Source organism: Triturus cristatus, chromosome 4_1 (assembly GCF_964204655.1).
Source record: "Triturus cristatus chromosome 4_1, aTriCri1.1, whole genome shotgun sequence".
NCBI classification, from domain to species: domain Eukaryota; kingdom Metazoa; phylum Chordata; class Amphibia; order Caudata; family Salamandridae; genus Triturus; species Triturus cristatus.
In genome coordinates, this window is record NC_140585.1 from 914,632,461 (window position 1) to 914,651,387 (window position 18,927).

The following is an 18,927-nucleotide window of genomic DNA, read 5'->3' on the forward strand; positions in this document are numbered from 1 at the left end:
AAGGGGTGCACTGACTGTGGGCCACCTTAATGTGGTACACAGTCTGTATGCCCACTGACAGTTCATTTGCCTCTGCCCCAGGCCTGCAATAAACCCATGGTAGAGTAAATAAATGTCCTCCTTTACATATGACCAAGCCTCCATTTAAATGTGGGAATTACCCCTACAAATATAGCCCTAGTGCCCTTTGTATTACAGAGGAGCCCTGCAAGCATATGCATATGTAATACCAAAGTTGCCATGGAAACACAGTAAGCTGGCACACCCATGTTGCACCCCCAATACACTTATTGTAATACAACCCTTGATGGTTTTAATATCCAGTAGTTCAAATATCTAAGGTTCCTGTCAAATGTTGGAACCCTCAGGACCCCAGGTTGATCAATACAACAGATCAACTTCATAGGGGAACACATACTGGGTGATGAAAGCACAAACAAATGCCTCAGAATAGAGGGAACAGTACCTACACATACTGGAATCACAGCATATTCACAGTGGAATCACAGTGTGGATTGTAGGAAGCTGGCTCTTTATATAGTATACCAAAAAGAGGTGTACTGTGCAAGGAGTCCAGGTATCTCTTATAAGTGGACAGGGGCTTGCTCTAGCAATCCCAAGCTGCTCTCTTAGGGGGTAGTGTGGTCGAGCAGCCTTAGGATTTTCAGGAGGAGTGTTAGACTTGTGCTGCACACACACAGTCAATAAACAATGCACACAACTCAATAAGGAGATTCGCTCCAATTTATAAAATAACATGCATCTTTATATAAATGTAGGCACCAAGATCATCAAAATCAGGTAAGTACGCTTTGAGTTAGAAATATTTACCATTTTCTAAAGTGGACACAATGCAATTTCTGAAGCAGTAATGTTATCTTATGGAGGAAAAGCATATACTGCATACAGGCACTTTACAGCGGCTTACAGGATCAGTCGTCCGGACATGAGGTGAGTATGGGGCAGGATCCAAGACAACACCAACAGGTCAACTCGGGCAGCACTGGGGTGGCCGCGTGCTGAGGAGCAAAAAAGAGTCCTGTAGAAGTCAATGGGGATTGGTCCAGTCAAAAAGAGGCTGCAAGCTAGAACTAGGGTACCTGTCCAACTGAACCAACAAGGGTGCTCAAGTATCAAAATGCTCAGGAATGTGGGGACTCCTATGGTCCACTTCTCCTTGGGACGTGGCATCTGGGTGCAGATGTGTCCTGAGGCATCGGGTTTTTGTCACCGGAGACACTCACGGTAGAGGGGGCCTGCACAAAGAGGCTGCAGGCGGAGTCGGGAAGTCCACAGTTGGAAAAATTAAGGGTGGTTTAGGGGGGTTAGGGGAGTATAGGGTAGTAGCCAATGGGCCACTTACTCCAGGGGGCACTACTTCCCCTATATGACCACTTCCTGTGGGAAAGGGGCATAACCCTGTCCCAGAGTTCCTAATTCTGCCATCACCAAGATGGCAAACTTTGAATTTTCGTGTCCACATCAGGTTAGCCCACCTTAGGGGTGGAACTATAGCCTGAGGGTAAACACGCCTCTCTGACTGCAAGTTTTCCCGCCAGTCCAGACATCAATTGGGCCCTGGCCTGGGGGGTCGGCATTCCCTTACCTAAGAGGGAAAACAGATATGCATACCAAAGGTGGTGGGCTCTTTGAAGCTCCCCGCCTTGGAATGCTAATTTACAGGTCATCCTTTTGGGAGCAGGGGTTGTAAACACCCTCTGCGCAGCAGGCTTTGTTCCTGACTCCTGAAAGCGTGGGCTCTTATGCCTGGGGGTCAGAAGCTCATCTGTGGTGGCAGGCTGATCAGAACCAGTCAGCCAGCAAAATCGTAGTTGGTAGATTTTCAGGGGGCACCTCTAAGGTGCCCTCTAGGTGCATATATTAATAAAGCCATTGCTGGAATCAGTGTGGGTTTGTTTATACAAGATGTAAGATACCATACATCTTTATTTTCTGTAAAGCCATCATGTAGCTATGGAACTCGTTCCTGATCAGTGCCCAACGCATGTATTTAAAATTGCTTCTCTGATCACTTGTACTGACACACATGTAGTTTAGTGAATCAGGCATTAGCGCAGTAATGCCTGCCGTAGGGGTGATGTACTTATAGTGCATGCAGTGTCTTCAGGCATGGCACACAGGGCTGTGCCATGTTATGTTTTCATTTTGGTCTGCACCAAGACATGCAGCCTGCAAGGGCAGTCTGCATGAGTTTGCTGAGGGTAACTTTAGAGTGGCACAATACATGCTGCAGTCCTTAAGAACCCTCTTTAGCCTCCATGCCCTAAGTACCAGAGTTACCATTTTCTAGGGACTTACAAGGGTCACTAAAGGTATTGGCTATTGGGGATACAATTGTACAGATTATGGAAAGAGATCTGGCACTGGGGACGTGGTTAGCAGGATCCCAGTGCACTTCCAGTCAAAATTGCATCGAATACCAGCCAAAAGGTGGGGGTGACCATGTCAAAAAGGGGCTCTTTCCTACATGGAATAGCTTTGAAATCATGTCAGACACTGATAAAGAACAGGTTGGTTCACATAGGATCAGACAATGTGACCACATACTATTGGTTAATGAATGAGAAGGAAACAAGGTCACCCCAGTGATTGAGCTTTCTCACTTTATCTTGTGTTCCCCCCTCCATTCCAACTAATATTTTAGTATCCACAGAACTGGCGCAGCTTCAATCTGTATTTCATAACAATCTGTCCTTCTTTCTGAAACTCGCTCCCCAATTTACTCTAGAATGATAATGCCAAAGATACTCAAATGCTTTTGAAAACCAATAAATCTAGCCCAGAAAATGCGACAATCTTTAGCAAACCTATCAGCCAAATTAAAGAAGTGATGTGAAACAGCATGTTCAAGCTTCATTATGACTGAACATAGATCGTACAAGTTTGTGACCATTCTAATCATGGATCCTTCAGTTTATGACCTGCCTGTTGATGCACAATTGACTCTGGAGAGAAGATATTATCGATGAATAAGACCATTCTGGTTGAAAATGTTGAAATATTTTTTTCTTTCTAAAGCTTCCATCAACGTGCCTTGACTGTTATTAGCTTTAATTGTTCACCCCTATCATGCTTAGACAGTGCTTTGGGACAAATGTGGGTCTGTCACTGTACCAGATCAGAAGGCTTAGATGGTCAAATAGCAGCAACTCTGCAACTCTACTGGTTATGAAAAGACAACAACAAACAAACTCCATCTCAGTGACACTGCTTACTCTTTCCCGAGTTCAGGTCAACTCACACAGGTTGACTCCCAGGTCCAGCCTGGCAATTTTTGAAATTTCAACTTTCTATGATGGCAGAGTATAAAACAATCCGCATCCCCTTGAAACCTCTAAATCAGCTTCTCACCTAGTTAGCAAGCCAAAATCAATGATCCACCTGTTCACAGACTACCAAAAACCATCTCTGTGTCAGTTGTGCACTCCACAAAACACAATTAACTTAGTTAATGTAGTGCATTTAAAAGGATCTGCCTATCCATTTTTTACATTCTGTCTTTCCAAATGGTCATTTACCAGTGATTGAAGTTCATCTCTCTTTCTCTTCTCTAGGATGGGAATGTGGTGTGCCAAAAGACTTCCTGCAAGAAACTAAACTGTTCTTTGGTCGAGGAGGTGCCCGGAGAGTGCTGTCCACGATGCAGTGGTGAGTGTACAAAAGTAAATGTATACAGCTTTTGAAGGCCTCATTATCACCCTTATGCATCAAGCCAAAATCCAGTCGGTAAAATACCGATTCCTTATTAGCTCCCGGTATTAAGTAAAAAATACCCAATCCCAATGCATCAACCCAAAAGCAGAAATCGGTATTTAAGGAATCCTTAAATAGCGATTCTTTAAATAGGGATTCCTTAAATACCGATTCCTTAAATAGCGATTGCATTTAAGGAATCCCAAAGTGAGATTCCTTAAATGCAATGCATCAAAGTTAAAAAATTAGCGATTTCGCTAATAAGGGGAGCAAATTACCATGAAGATGAACTGCATGGTAATTTGCAAAAACTTTGAAAAATGCACTTTTGTGCATTTTTCAAAGTGTCATGTTGCGCACACACATGCCCTTAGAGCATGTGTGTGTGCAACATATGTGCACATATCATTTTCAGGGGTGCAACAGGGTGTCCTTTTGACACCCTGGCACCCTTGAAAGTGCTCCAGCTATTAGCGATTCGGTAATACCGAATCGCTAATACAGAATGGCTTTACATTCATTCCTATGGGCCTCCAAGCCCATAGGAATGAATGGGTAGGTATTCCTTATTACCGATTCGGTATTACCGATTCGGTAATAAGGAATGTTAAGGAATCGCTATTTGAATAGCGATTCCTACATGCATAGCCTTTTGCTATTCCTTATTAGCGATTCCTTATTTTTCGCTAATAAGGAATCGCAAATGCTAATGTTGATGCATATGCCCCTTAGTTGTTCATGTTAACTTGATATGCCCTGCCATCTATGATTACTGACTTGCAATCCAGAGAATGCCAGTTTTGATGTTGGCTGACTGCGATAGATTTATATCATGCCTGTCCTCGGAGACAACATCCCATTGGTAAACAGATATTATTAGCCATCAATTACTGCTAACTTGAGGTAGACCTGAGACAGGTAATTCCATCTGTTATTCTGCAGGCTGCCTGGATGGGACGTCTCAGCGCCAATTTGGTGAAGAGTGGACACATGCTGAGGACCCGTGCACAATTTGCACTTGCTTGGTAAGGATGCTTTGTGGTAAGTTTAAGATACATTTGATTACCAGACTCCCTATTACTCCATATAAGTTCAAAATAGTGCCTTGAAATTGACAGCAGGAGTTTGTAGTGTGTTTGTCAAAGGTTTTCTGCTCACTGCAAGTGTTCGAGCCTGGATTGGTACCTTGCAAACGTGTTCCTTATGGGTGCAGTGCTTGTTTAAATACTGCCCACACCCAAACAATGGGCCTAATTTGCAAATCTGTTATCCATGATTGAGTTTGCTTTCTCCTGGAAATTCAATATCTAATTTAATCTAACTCAAGAATAATTCTCCAGTATTGGGGTGTCTTTCATAGATTCACATGCTTGAATATTCCCCGTCGCCGAAGTGGGAGTCCCACGGTACATAACATAGCAATGTAGTAATAACATAAGACAATAAAGGCATAAAAGAAAGTAAAACCATAGAGTTTTTATGGATAGACAACTTGTCACTTCTATAACATATTACTTTCATTATGTTTTAGTCTAAATTCCAGCCAATCAGGTGTCCACACCCTCTTAGAATGTTCTCCTCAGAGGCTCAGGCCCTCAGATTTTCTACCGCACGTCGTGTGAAGGGAGTCTCCCTGAGCTTGCTCAGTTTTTCTTCTCATTTCTTCCCAGAAAGTTAGCTTTATGATGTCTACTACCAAGAAATCCCCCTTCAGACCTTGTGGAAGCTGTGGTAAACAGAGACTTCATTCTGAAGACCCTCACAAAAAATGTATCTATTGCCTATATCCTGAACATCAAGTAAAGGATTGTAAGATTTGTAGGACCTTCTCTCAGAGGACTCTAAAGGACAGAGAAGGGCGTCTCCTTCTGTGGCTACAGAAGTTGAAGACTTCAGAGAATCCTCTCTCAGATGTGGAGAGTGTGTCATCAATCAAAACATCTTCATCCTTGAAGAGGACAAGTGACTATCAAAAGGTTTCTCCAAAACCTAAGGTGGTGAAGAAACATCATTTGGATAAGCCCACTATCCAACCTTCAACTTCAAAAGGGGTGATTTCACCCCCCTGAGTATTTCTGCACCTTTTACGCCCCCGAGATCTGATTCTCAGGCATCAAAGACTCCATCTGCACAGTTTTTACCTCCGTCGAAGAGAGCTGCTGTCGTCACATCTACGTCGACGACTTCAACTTCTGTGTCTATGAAGCCAGCTATGATCCTGTCGTCGGCATCTTCACCGTCGACGTTGGTAACTGTTAAGGTGAGACCTATTTTGTCTACAATGCCTTTGATTTCGTCGACGACGGCAAGCAAACATAGGAAAAAGCATTAGTTGACGGTGGCTTCGTCGTCGATGGTGGCCTTGTCGTCGACGGTGGCCTCGTAGTCGACAGTGGCTTCGTCGTCGATGGTGGCTTCATTGTCGAAGGTGGCTTTGTCGTCGACGGCGGCTTTGTCGGCGACGGTGGCTTTGTCGTCGACGGTGTCTCAACAACGACGTTTATCGTCAACGATAACGGCTACAACTGCATCCATGGATCTAGTACCATTGAAGACTTCAAGCTCTTTGCTTCAACGTCGACATTCCTCTTTGGCTACCCTAATGCCAATTCAAGCTCCTTCTCAACCTCCAGCTGAATTATTTTCTTCTGAAGATGAGGAGTCTGAGGATGACAGATTTCGGGCTGCTCGCAGTCCCTCTGAACTTCTAATAAAATGTCAGGACTCTGATGATGATGACCTACAAGAGGAAGATTTCTCTACTTTTGACACACAACCTGGGCAGGAACTTCCTATGGCACAGATGCCTTTAAGTCTTATTTCCAACCTCCAGTACATGTTGGATGACTACTACCGCCGTTTTCCACGTTCTGTGCAGACTTCCCCAATGCCGCAAGTACCTCCATAACCTCTTCCAACTAGAGAATCAGTTGCCACACCTACGTCGGTGACCAGAATTCAACATCATGATGTTCCTCAAATCATAGAGGAGGACAATGACGACGAAAATGATGATGACGGTGACAAGGAAGAAGGTGAGCTGGATGACGGATCCCTTCTTTCTGAATGGGACAACTATCAAATCCAAACACCATCTCCCGCTGCTCCAGCTCCTCTGGATTCTCCACCAGTTGACATTGGTGGTTTTCATTTACTCATGGAAAGAGCAGCAAAAAAATTCCACCTGCCTATGACCACCAGAGAGGAAGATTGTTTACTGTATGATTTTAAAGATCAACCTCAAAAACAAGTCCGTTCTACTCCCATTATCGATTTTATTTGGCAAGAAGGCCTCAAGCTCATGCAAAATCCTAATTCTATTCCAGCTGTCCTACCGAGGCTAGATAAGAAATACAAAGCCCCTGCAAATTCACCTGCTTGTCTCATTTCGCAACCAAAGCCTGATTGCATCATTACTCAGTCAGCACAGCGGCGATCCAGAAACCCATTGTCTCCATTATCTGCACCACCAGATCGAGAGGGTAGACGCCTGGATGGCATTGGAAAGAAGTTTTCCACTATGGCTGCAACTACAGTTCGTGCGACCAATTCTTTAGCTATCTTGGGCTGTTGCGACCGCCAAATTTGGTCTGACATATCATCTCTTATAGACCTTATACCAGAAACGTCTAGAGCAGAGGCATTAAAAATTCTTCAAGAAGGTGAAAGAATTTCCTCGGAAATTATTGATTGTGCTATTGATGTGTCTTCCACTGATTTCCGTCTTTTGGCTGGTGCAGCAGTCCTCACGCGTCAGGGCTGGTTAAAGGCCACGTCTTTCCGTCAGCAGGCACAGACAAAAATACTGGACATGCCTTACGACGGTGAATCATTGTTTGGCCAGCATATCGACGATGCCCTTCAAACAATTAAAAAGGACACCGACACTGCCCATGCTCTCGGAACTCTACAGTTAAAAAAGCAGCCTTTTCGAGGCGCAAGAGGTCGTGGTTCCTCTTTTTCCTTTCGAGGAAACTCCAATCAGTACAGACAGGGACAACACCGCTTCTCCTCCCAGAATCAGCAGTCGTATAGACAACAGCATTCTTCGACCAACAGACAATACAGAGGTAAATCCTCTTACAGAGGAAAGGATTCCTCCAAAAAACAATGACTTTCACCATTCACCGTCACAGAGTCCTCCCGCTTTTTCAAGAGTTGGAGGTCGAATCTCCCACCTCTACTCCAAATGGTCACTAATTACTACCGATCAATGGGTTCTGGATATTGTGCGCAGGGGACACGCATTGGAATTTGTAAAGATTCCTCCCAATCTCCACCAAAAGGTCCCCCTCCTGCTCACCTAAAGGAACTTTTAAATCAACTGAAAATTTTATTACGAAAGGGCGCGATCGAAGTGGTGCCAAAACTACAGAAGGGCAGGGGATTTTATTTAAGGTTCTTCCTCATACAGAAAAAGTCGGGAGAATGGCGCCCCATCTAGGATCTACGTGCCCTGAACAAATACATCAAAAAACAAACTTTTCGCATGTTGTCCCTTCAAGAAGTACTTCCTTTTCTATCCCAAGGAGAGTTTATGACAACTTTGGATCTTCAAGATGCTTATTTCCATCTTCCCATACTGCAGAGACACAGAAAATTTCTCAGATTCAGAGTAGGCGGAAAAGACTTTCAATTCAAAGTTCTTCCATTCGGCCTTTGTTCCACTCCCTGAGTGTTTACAAAAGTCCTTGCACCGGTGGCAGCTTACCTTCGCCTACAAGAAGTGCAAATCTTTCCATATTGAGACGACTGCCTGCTGAAGGCAAAGTCATTCGAACAGGCATCCAAACAAACTCTTTTCTGCAGGTCCCTCTTCCAATCTCTGGGCCTCACATTCAACATGGAGAAATCTCAATTTCTCCCAGCTCAAAACAGACTGTTCTTGGGAGCCATTCTAGACACCAAGCAAGGAAAAGCTTTTGTGTCGCACGAAAGACGTCTACGCCTTCGCAATCTAGCGTCTTCCATCCATCTAAAAGAGTCCGTTTCTGTCCGACAGTTGAAATCTTTCCTAGGAATGTTGTCCTCTTGCATTCCTCTAGACCCTCACTTCCGCCTGAAAATGAGACATGTCCAGGAGGAATTGGACAGACAATGGGCTCAAGTCTCGGGATCTTTTAGCGATATAGTCAAAGTCATACCTCGACTAAAGAGAGCTCTTTTGTGGTGGACTCTCCTCAGGACGTCCATTCCTGGTGGACACTCCAAATTTCACTCTCACGACAGATGCGTCTATCGAGGGTTGAAGTGCCCACTTGCAAGGACTAACTGTAAAAGGCAAGTGGAACGTTCAACAAAAGACATGCTACATCAACCTGCTGGAGTTACTGGCCATTTTTTTGGCTCTGAAAGCTTTCCGCAGCATCATACAAGGAGCCTCGATGTTGATCCGAACGGACAACACAACGTGCATGCACTACATCAACAAACAGGGGGGCACAAGGTCTGTCTTGCTGTCCCTTCAGGCTCAACAAATTTGAGATTGGGCAATTCAACATCACATCGTCCTCACAGCAGTTCATGTTCCGGGAGCGTCGAACAATCTTGCGGATTCCCTAAGCAGATCATCCACGACCAATCACGAGTGGGAATTACACCAACCCACTCTGGATCAAATTTTTTGATTATGGGGTCCCCCGAATCTGGATCTGTTAACAACACATCTGAACCGCAAATGCCTGTTCTAAGCAAGTTGGCTACCCCAACCAAAGTCATGCGGGATAGCCTTTTTGATGAACTGGTCGAAAATATATGCCTACGCTTTTCCACCAATACCTCTAGTCCCCAAAGTTCTGCAGAAAATGAGGAAAGAACCCGTGTCACATTATTCTAATAGCCCCCCGGTGGCCTCGACAAATCTGGTTCACGGAACTCCTGCCTCTGTCTCAGTGCGACCCGATCATTCTTCGCCCTCTTCCAAATCTTCTGACCATGGAACACGGCCAAATTTGTCATCCCAATCCTGCATCTCTACGTTTAGCGGCTTGGAACCTGAGCCCTATGAATTTGTAAATTTGGACATTCCTTTAGACTGTAGAGAGGTCTTGGCTAAGGCTAGAGCACCTTCAACTGTGAAAACATATAAACTCAAATGGAAAAGATTCTGTCTATGGGCAATGAAGCTCAAGTACATCCTATCCATTCCAAGGCAGAACAACTCTTGCCTTTCTTTTTACACCTGGCAAAATCAGGCCTCTCGTACTCTACCCTTAAAGTTTTTCTAGCAGCAATCTCACGGTTCCGTCAGGATGGCTCCAACTCACTTTACTCATCAAGAGTAATTCAACAATTTTTCAGGGGTCTTTTTCTAATGTTTCCTCCAATTCGTCGACCACCTCCACCTTGGCATTTGAACATTGTATTGGCACAGCTCATGAAACCCCCGTTTGAGCCAATCCATAAGGTCGATCTCAAATACGTTACTTGGAAGACTTCTCTACTCCTGGCTCTTACTTCATCTCGCCGGGTCAGTGACTTACAGGCGTTTACTACTAAACCGCCTTTTCTTCAATTTACCAAAGACTCTGTCCTGCTCCGCACCAATCCGGCCTTTAATCCCCAAGGTGCCATCGGATTTCCACCTCAATGAGCCAGTTATTTTAAAAAATGTTTCCCTAATCCTCAAACTCCTGCAGAGACCAACTTTTTGTGGCCTACGGACGGATGCGAAAGGGTCATCTGGTCACCAAACAAACAATAGCACGCTGGATATCTACTGCTATTGCCTTTTGCCATCAACAAGCTGGAAAACCACTTACGGCAACTGTTCGAGCACATTCCACCAGGAAGGTTTTTTCTTCCACTGCGCTATTTGCTGGGGTGCCTCTTCAACAAATCAGCAGAGCTGCAACATGGTCCAGCAGACACACCTTTACAAGACCCTACTGTCTGGATGCTGCGAACAACACTGACACAGCTGTGGGACAGGCAGTCCTTCGTAATCTTTTTAAATAAGGTGAGTCTCTGATGCTTCCCTCCTCCTGTATACAAGGTACTTTTGTTGTTTATTTATATTTGTTTATATTTATATTTATATACCTATAGTCTTTTTGAACTGGGTATTGTGATTGCTTTGATTCTTATGTACCTTGTATTGTTCTGATATCACTGCTCACTACTCTTATTCAAGCATGTGAATCTATGAAAGACACCCCAATACTGGAGAAGAACAAAAGTTACTTACCTGTAAACTGTGGTTCTCCAGTATTGGTGTCTTTCATAGATTCACATGCGACCCACCCTCCTCCCCTCAGAGACTCTTTTTTCTACTTGACTCTATATCACTCTTGTGCTAAGAAAATCTGAGGGCCTGAGCCTCTGAGGAGAACATTCTAAGAGGGTGTTGACGCCTGATTGGCTGGAATTTGGACTAAAACATAATGACAGTAATATGTTATAGAAGTGACAAGTTGTCTATCCATAAAAACTCTATGGTTCTACTTTCTTTTATGCTTATATTGGCTTATGTTATTACTACATTGCTATGTTATGTACCGTGGGACTCCCACTTCGACGACGGGGAATATTCAAGCATGTGAATCTATGAAAGACACCAATACTGGAGAACCACAGTTTACAGGTAAGTAACTTTTGTTCTTCACACTTAATTGCAGAAAAGGTTTGTGAACCAAGTCCATAATTACTTGGTTTTAGAGGGTAGGTTGGTTGACAGAGTAATCTAGAAATATATCTAAAATAGAGTTTGATGTCTTCTTTAGGTTACGACATACATCTAGTTATACGGGATGCACTCCAATTTCAATAATGTTCAGTCAACTGTTTTTTAAGGTATGGATGCAACTTGGATCGTGCCATGCCCAGACGGCACTGGAACATCGAAATTGCTGCGGAATGAGGCATCATTACGCCCCAGCCAAATGCACAGCAAACTATGCCACTTTGGCCGTTTTTTATACTTAATTACTCCAATCTTAAGACAAGTTTCATACTCATTGTACTCTCCATGTTTCTCCGTAATTTTCAACAACTTTTTGTGATGTAAATCCCCACAAGGAATCATGCGCCAATTTTCATGCTTCTTAAAGTTCAGACAGTGCCATTCCAGACCTCATGTAAGAACCTGACAAATGCGTAGTTCATCAATGGCAGTGTTTATTAAACCCAATGCATTTTGGGCAACTCAGTGCCCTTCGTAAGGGGACACTGTAAACAATAAAAATGATAGCCTGTTACTACATATAATTTGGCATTTTACTACAAGTGTCATCATGGTTAAGTATATAATAAACCAATAACCCTCTTCTCCCTTGTTCTAGTCTCCCGAGTCTACCACAATACTCTGCCTCAATCAATCGCCCGCGACTCTTTGTGTATCGCTTAAAGCGCCGCTATTTAAAATCTTTCGTGTCACAGTCCCCTCTCACCATAAACCCTTCCAAACACTATTGATGTGTAACAATTCATTCAATATTACTTCCGTTAACTCTCTTTACAAAAACTTTTTTGTTTCCGAATACTTTCTTCCATTGGTTTACTTCAAATGAATTATTCACTCTACCTTCACCTCACTCCTATTCTAACCAACATTACTGTGCACGTACCTGCCATAACGCTTTCTATCCGCTCTTCCTACTCGCCATCACAAAGAAATCATTACTTATGTTGTTACCCCTCCCACATTTAAATGGCTGCCAATTAATGCGCTAAATCACTTTTGTTTCGTCATTCCGCAGGAATTTCTTTAGGTTAGGGCCATTGTTACAAATGAACAAACTTCAGGATTTACATTACTATAAAGCTTTGTTTTAGGGTAATGCCTGAATTTCTTATTGGTAATCTTCATTATTCCAAGTTTCTGTCTTCCTCAAAAGAATCCTGACATATCAGAGGTGAGCAGCCTCCGCAAGCCAGTTTCCCAATAGTAGTACTGTAAGAAGAAAGATTTTTTATCCATAAACATCTTTCTCACCTTTCTACTACCTGCAGTCCTCAACTTCTTTTTCCTTCAAACTGGATGGCACTGCACAATAAAGCCTTGTGGGAAAATCTTAGCTCATGGTCTACAAGCAAGGGAGCAAAGAATGGGAGGGTGAGAGTCCAGAACCAGGACAGAGAAAGTATAGATTTTGAGTAATGAAAATGGCAGGTAATTAATTCAGGCATCACCTCCTCCTCCAACTTATTTGTCTCAGTCCTGACTCATGAAAGAATATATCAAAGCTGTTTTTTTGAAGGACACCCCAAAGACCCACTGAGTCTTAGATAAAGTGCCTAGTTTGGCCAAGTGGTTTGCTGCATGTGTCCTTCCCCAAATTGAATACTGAAATGTCATTTACCTGGGTCTGCCTAATAATGCCTTGGAGAAGTTGCAGCACCTTCAAAATATGGTAGTAAGAATTGTGACTGGATTGAATTTTTTTTATCATGAATCGGCTGCCAGAGGCTGATTAGGCTGGTTGCCCATAAACAAATGAATTACCCTAAAATAGCTTGATTGTTCCACAAAGCTTATTATCAAACTTGGCCTTCATTTCTCACAGAGCCGGTAACTCCCTACTAGCATATAAGGACTGTTCAATCTAGCAACTAACCCTTACAGAAAACTAATTGCAGTAAGAAGTTACAAGCTTGAGGAAGGACTTTCTGATTCTTAGGACCTAGAATTTGGAATGACCAGCCATTGAATATCCAAACCATCCACAGATTGGGGCCTTCAATAAGGCTGAACAAGCTTTACTTCCGAGCTAAAACTAATCTTTTAGCCCTGCTTGGTTCTGGTTTATTTTTATGTAAATTTGTATTGTGGCTTGCTGATGTTCTTTTTCTTTCTCTCTTTTGCCTCTTTTTAGCTGCTTTTATATTGGCCCTTTGTGACAAAATGCTTTGGTGCATGTGCTATCAACAGATGCAATAATAATAATGACAATAATAATAATAATTGTTTGCCCATACACTGAGGTGTTGTATACTTGAGTCCTCATAAAAGATTTGTGGGAAGTGCTTTGTCCTGCTTATTCTGCAGAGCTCAGGGGCGTTGTCTCTGCCCACTCAAGGCAACCTATTGTGTAGCTGCCTAGGAAGAATTTCACACCTCATTCAAAACAACTATTAGGTTGATCAGTTGCTGGAGATCTAATGCAAATTAGCCACCAGCAAATTCAGGTAAAGTAAAGGTAATGTTCTAAAAGTTACATTTCCTAAATATTTAATAAAAATCCACCTCTACAGTGGATTGGATTTGTATTAACTATAAATATACATCTTTGAATGGAGCCTGTAGCTAGCTGGTACAAGTCAAACATTATAGATTAAAGCATATAATCTATACTTTGACTTTTCCTATGTACCATCTACAGCCAAGTTAGTGACAATCTAATTTTTGCTCTCTCTAGTCACTGGGGAACATGCCATTTCTAATGGCATACATGTCCCACAGTTAAATATTATGCACCCTACCTTGTGGGCAGCAAAGAGTGCTTAAAAGAGACTTACTTAATCATTGAAATTAGGTTTGCCTGAAACAGTGATTTTGGTAGGTCTGTGCAGCATTGTTCATACTGCTGCTGTTGGGCTACTCAGGGTAGGACTAAAGCCATGTTTTCACTACCACTGTGCTAGAAGACACAATAGGTGCTGCAACTCTGACTGCTCACTCTCTGCCCAGCTGACTGCTGGACTGCTCCTTACCATGGGAAACAACCTCACCAGCTAGCAGATCTCACCGCTATCCCAGGTTCCAGTTGCCAGTCCCTGAACCCTCACCTCCTACAGCCCATGCCTTCTCCATTTTCCCTGCTTCACCATTCCCCCCCCCACTCACCTCCCACTTCCCGCCTCCCCAGTGCCCCTCCCATGACCTATTAACTGGAGCCCACAGCTTAGCCGCACCACAGGCATTCCAAAAGTAAACCGTTCTGTGCTTGTCCATCCCTGGACCTCACCTAGCGGCAGGAACCGTGGATCTCTGGACCCCCACAGGTACTACGCTACAGATCTCCATGCTATGGACCCCAGACACAACAACAACTGCTGTCACGCATCACTCCACTCCACAGCAGGACCTGCCCCAGTTGCTGGTTCACCATCACCACAGTATCGACCGCTCTCATGGGAACCCACACCACGCTGTACCTGCCTGCCGAGACCTCCCTGGAACAACTTAGATGGCTTCTGATCAACACCAAATCACTATGCAAACATGCCACTTAAGTCTGGGACACCATCTCCACCTTCTCACCCGATGTTGCCCTTTATCAGAGAAACCTGGCTCACCCCCTCATCAGCCCCTGACATCGCTACCGCAACCAAACAACGGCTACAAAATAAAACACAGCAACCGCACCAGCAGAAATGGAGGTGGCATCGCCATCGTACGCAAGTAATCACCTGCACGACCTCCAAAGATGAAACCATCAAATCATGAAACACCGGAACTTCCAACTCCATACCGACGACAAAACCACCATAAAAGGCACCCTTGCATACAGACCTCCACTACCACGAGCTGGCCTTAGCGACACCCTCACAGACTTTATCACCCCTTCACCATCTTATCCGAACACTCAGAGGCATATTCACAAGGAGCCATCGCCGAGTTAATGGCACATTATTGCAGCCAAAGTTTCGATAAATTTATCGCCCCAATCACATGCTGGTGTAAACAGCCTACATCACCAGTTTACCCGCGATATTAGCCGCAAAAAACATCGCCACATACGACACTGCAACTATCGCTAATGAGATGCAGAGTAAGCGTTCCTGTGCCAAAAGCCGCGATAACACCACACCTCAACATTTTCAACGACCAGCCAGATCGGCGATAAGATCTCAAAACATGCGATAAGGCGCGCTAGCAGCAGGAAACTAACTCTGACCTGAAACTAGCTCTGACCTGGTGCAAAGTCGGATGGCAGCCTGCACCACAAAAGGGAGCCCAGCCCAGAGCTTCTTCGGAAGGGCAACAGATGCCATGGAGCCACTGATCATGCGGCCCGGACACCCAAGAGGGCCACAACACCCACCGCCACCACCCCAGGACCCCGCCCCCACCCGGAACACCACCCCCCGGACCACCACAGAAGCAGCGCAGACAAAGACAGCAAACCCCCTCGAGGAAACGCACCAGTCTCACAGACCCAACACCTGAAAATGTCATTGTCCACTACAGGCTCAAAAGGACAACCATCCTACGCATCCTGACCATCATCGCCCAACAGGCCGACGGCACCAACATAGCGGACAACCAACATCCCACCCCGCACAAAGCTGCTGGCTGTGCTGCACCTGTTGGCCCCTGGTACACCCCAACCAACACCCGCCAGAGTCGGAGGAGTCTCACAGCCAGCCACATCCAAGTCCCTCACACCTGTCCTGGACATCACCATCACTCTGGTACCCCAGTCCCTATACTTCCAACACAATGTGCAGGATCCGCTGGAGACCAAGCAAGTACCATACGCCATAGCTGGATGAACGCGCGTGTTGGGGGCAATCCACAGCACACATGTTTTACCTGTGCCCCCCGGTGACACAGCACACAATCACTGCAACCGTAAGCACACGTCTCACATCAATTGGCAGGCAACATCCGAACACCGTGGAACCTCCACCAATGTCGCCTCCAAATACCCAGCCGGTGTGCATGAGTCCTTCATCCTCCAACAGTCCATCATCAACCAGCGTTCCCATGATGGCACCAAGGGAAATGCACAGCCCCTTGGCAAGTTCCAAATGAACACCCCACTCACCTCAACTCCACAACCATGCAACTCACAACTCTGGCAATGCACACGTCACAAAATCACAAACAACATGCAAAACAACATGCCCACCCACCAGTCACGACTGAACAACTTACAATGGTAACCTGGGCAAGCCGTGAACATGAGCCATCAACGGCATGGCACCTCAGCCACACAATAGCCGAATGTGGGGAGAGTTGCCAACCAGGCATGTGTGAAGGATGCAGGAGAACCATGATTGGGAAAGTACACAATGCCAAGAGTTGTGGAGATGTGCCGGACAGACCGCAGTATGCAGAACACACCCATATCCATGACGACATACACCTCTGGTGTATGGAGTGTAGTGGACAGTGGACGCAACCATGTCACCCCAGCCAATGGGGGAGTTCGCGGAAATGTTGCCTGTGACGTCCCCCCGTAAGTGTGAGAGGAGTGGGATGGCCCGGCGTATGCCAGCCCAGCAGAGGGGTGTGAATCAAAAGCATGTAGCCCTGGGCGTGGTCCTCTTCTGAGAAGCCCAACGTCTCTGCCAGGGCAGTGCCTCTCACCCTGCCACGAGGCCGACGCCGTCCTCCTGAGCGGAGTTGCCTGTGATCCTGTGCGCCTGCCGTACCCCGGCCCGCTGGACCCCGAACCCGTCCGGCCCACCCCTGCGCAGACAGGCCACACTGATCACCTGCTGACACCGACGTGTGTCAAGGAGGGCCCACCACGTGCCGGCGTAATCTCCAAGCCCGAGGACCGCGACCGTGGCAGCCTCCTCAGACCATCACGGCCTCCACGACACAGGCCCGCCTTGGTCCTTTCTCGTTGACGTACTCTACTGCCACCTCCGGCCTACACCACGGTCAAGTAGGTCACACATTTGGAACTGATTCTTGATTACACTGTGGCAGAGTACATATGTTCATTGCAGATCATACATCAGTGTACTCCCTTCGATGTGGTGCCACCAACTCTGTGCATGTCATTCTTACAACACATGTCTGTTGTCCCCTGCTGACCACTGCCTTTGGCCTACACTACGGACAAGTAGGTCACACATTTGGAACTGAGTCTTGATCATACATTGGCTGTGTACGCACAATAAGGAAGATTCTACTTCACTGTACTCCCTTTGCTCAGGTGGCAGCAACCATGTGCATAGCATCCCAACAACAGGTGGCTGTGGGCCCACACGGACTACTGCTCCCAGCCCACGCTGCGCTCAAGTAGGCCACAGAATTGGAACTGAACATCGATCATTCAAGGGCAGAGTAAGAATCATTGCACGCAAGTAGAGGCGTAAGAGGAAGACGCGGTTCAGGCAGGAGGAAAAAAAGGATCATCGTTGCGTAGGTGATCGGACACTACCGACAACTGCCCTGGTGTCACTAACTCTGTGCATCGCAAGACAACGACACGTGGCTGTGGGCCTTTGCTGACCGCTACCCCCGGCCTACACTGCGGTCGAATCGGTCACACACAATTTTGAATTCAGCCTTAATTTATTTATAGCTGACTTGAAGTCATTATATAGGCCTCAACGTAGACTGCATCCCCTTTCAGCCCCGGTGCCACTATGTCTATTCCCTGAGACCCATGGACACTTTCTGGTTGGACTTTGGTGGCGACTCAGTCCATGGACTTGGGGTTATCGTCACCATCATGTCGGTGATACTGACTTTGTGGCGAAGACGATGCCGAGGCATTCCACTCCTCCATTTGCTGCTTCCGGACAGCTTCCACCCTCTGCATCATGCCCTGGAGGACACCTTTCACTGTCCCCTGCAACCCTCCGTGACATACACCACGGACATTGATGGGGACCCGCTCAGGCCGCATGGCCCATCTAACTGCACCGCAAGTCACCGTCCCATGGCTGGGTGCCTCTGCCAGCCGCAGTGCATCCGGGGCCACTAACTCTGTGCTGGTCAGGTCCAGGACCCCATCTTCTGAGATATTGGATTGCCTCTGAGGTGATGGTCTTGGGGTAATCAACGCCATGTGGCTGTGGGCCCTGCACTGTCCGCAGCCTCCGGCCTCAACTGCGGCCCACCAGGGCCCACACATAGAATCGAGTTCAGCCCGGCCCGGGCATCGCATCACTGCAGGAGGCACACGCCACCACCGCAAGGACCACCTACAACTGCCATCTGCCAGAGTCGAAACGGTGGTCCTGACAAACTTACGGAGTTGCTCACACCTGTCATGGATGCCATCATCGGCCTGATACCCTGCTCAGCACTCCAGGTGCCACTGACTCAGTGCACCACGAATCATCGCCCATTACTGTATTGGTTATGTACTGTGGTGAGTTTACGCAGCAATGTCACCTCAGGCAGTCTGGGAGACCTGGGACGACGATGAGGAAGATGATACAGGTGCGACACCCCCCCCCCCCCCACTGCAGCTGCATCATGTTGGTCACGAAGGGGCAGAATCCGAGACATTCTCTTCACATGAGTGCGCTCAGCTCTGGTGCCCCAGACTCAGCGCACTGCAACTCACGGACACTTCTGTTTGC

At 46.0% G+C, this 18,927-nt stretch overlaps 1 protein-coding gene across 1 annotated transcript in view; it reads left to right on the plus strand.

Moving 5' to 3' along the window:
• The window catches only part of KCP (kielin cysteine rich BMP regulator), a 496,613-nt gene that overhangs the window by 226,754 nt on the left and 250,932 nt on the right, over positions 1-18,927 (plus strand). The window contains exons 19-20 of the mRNA XM_085653703.1: positions 3,576-3,669; positions 4,657-4,739. Coding sequence (XP_085509829.1) covers positions 3,576-3,669; positions 4,657-4,739 — 177 coding nt within the window. The remainder of the gene's footprint in view (positions 1-3,575; positions 3,670-4,656; positions 4,740-18,927) is intronic.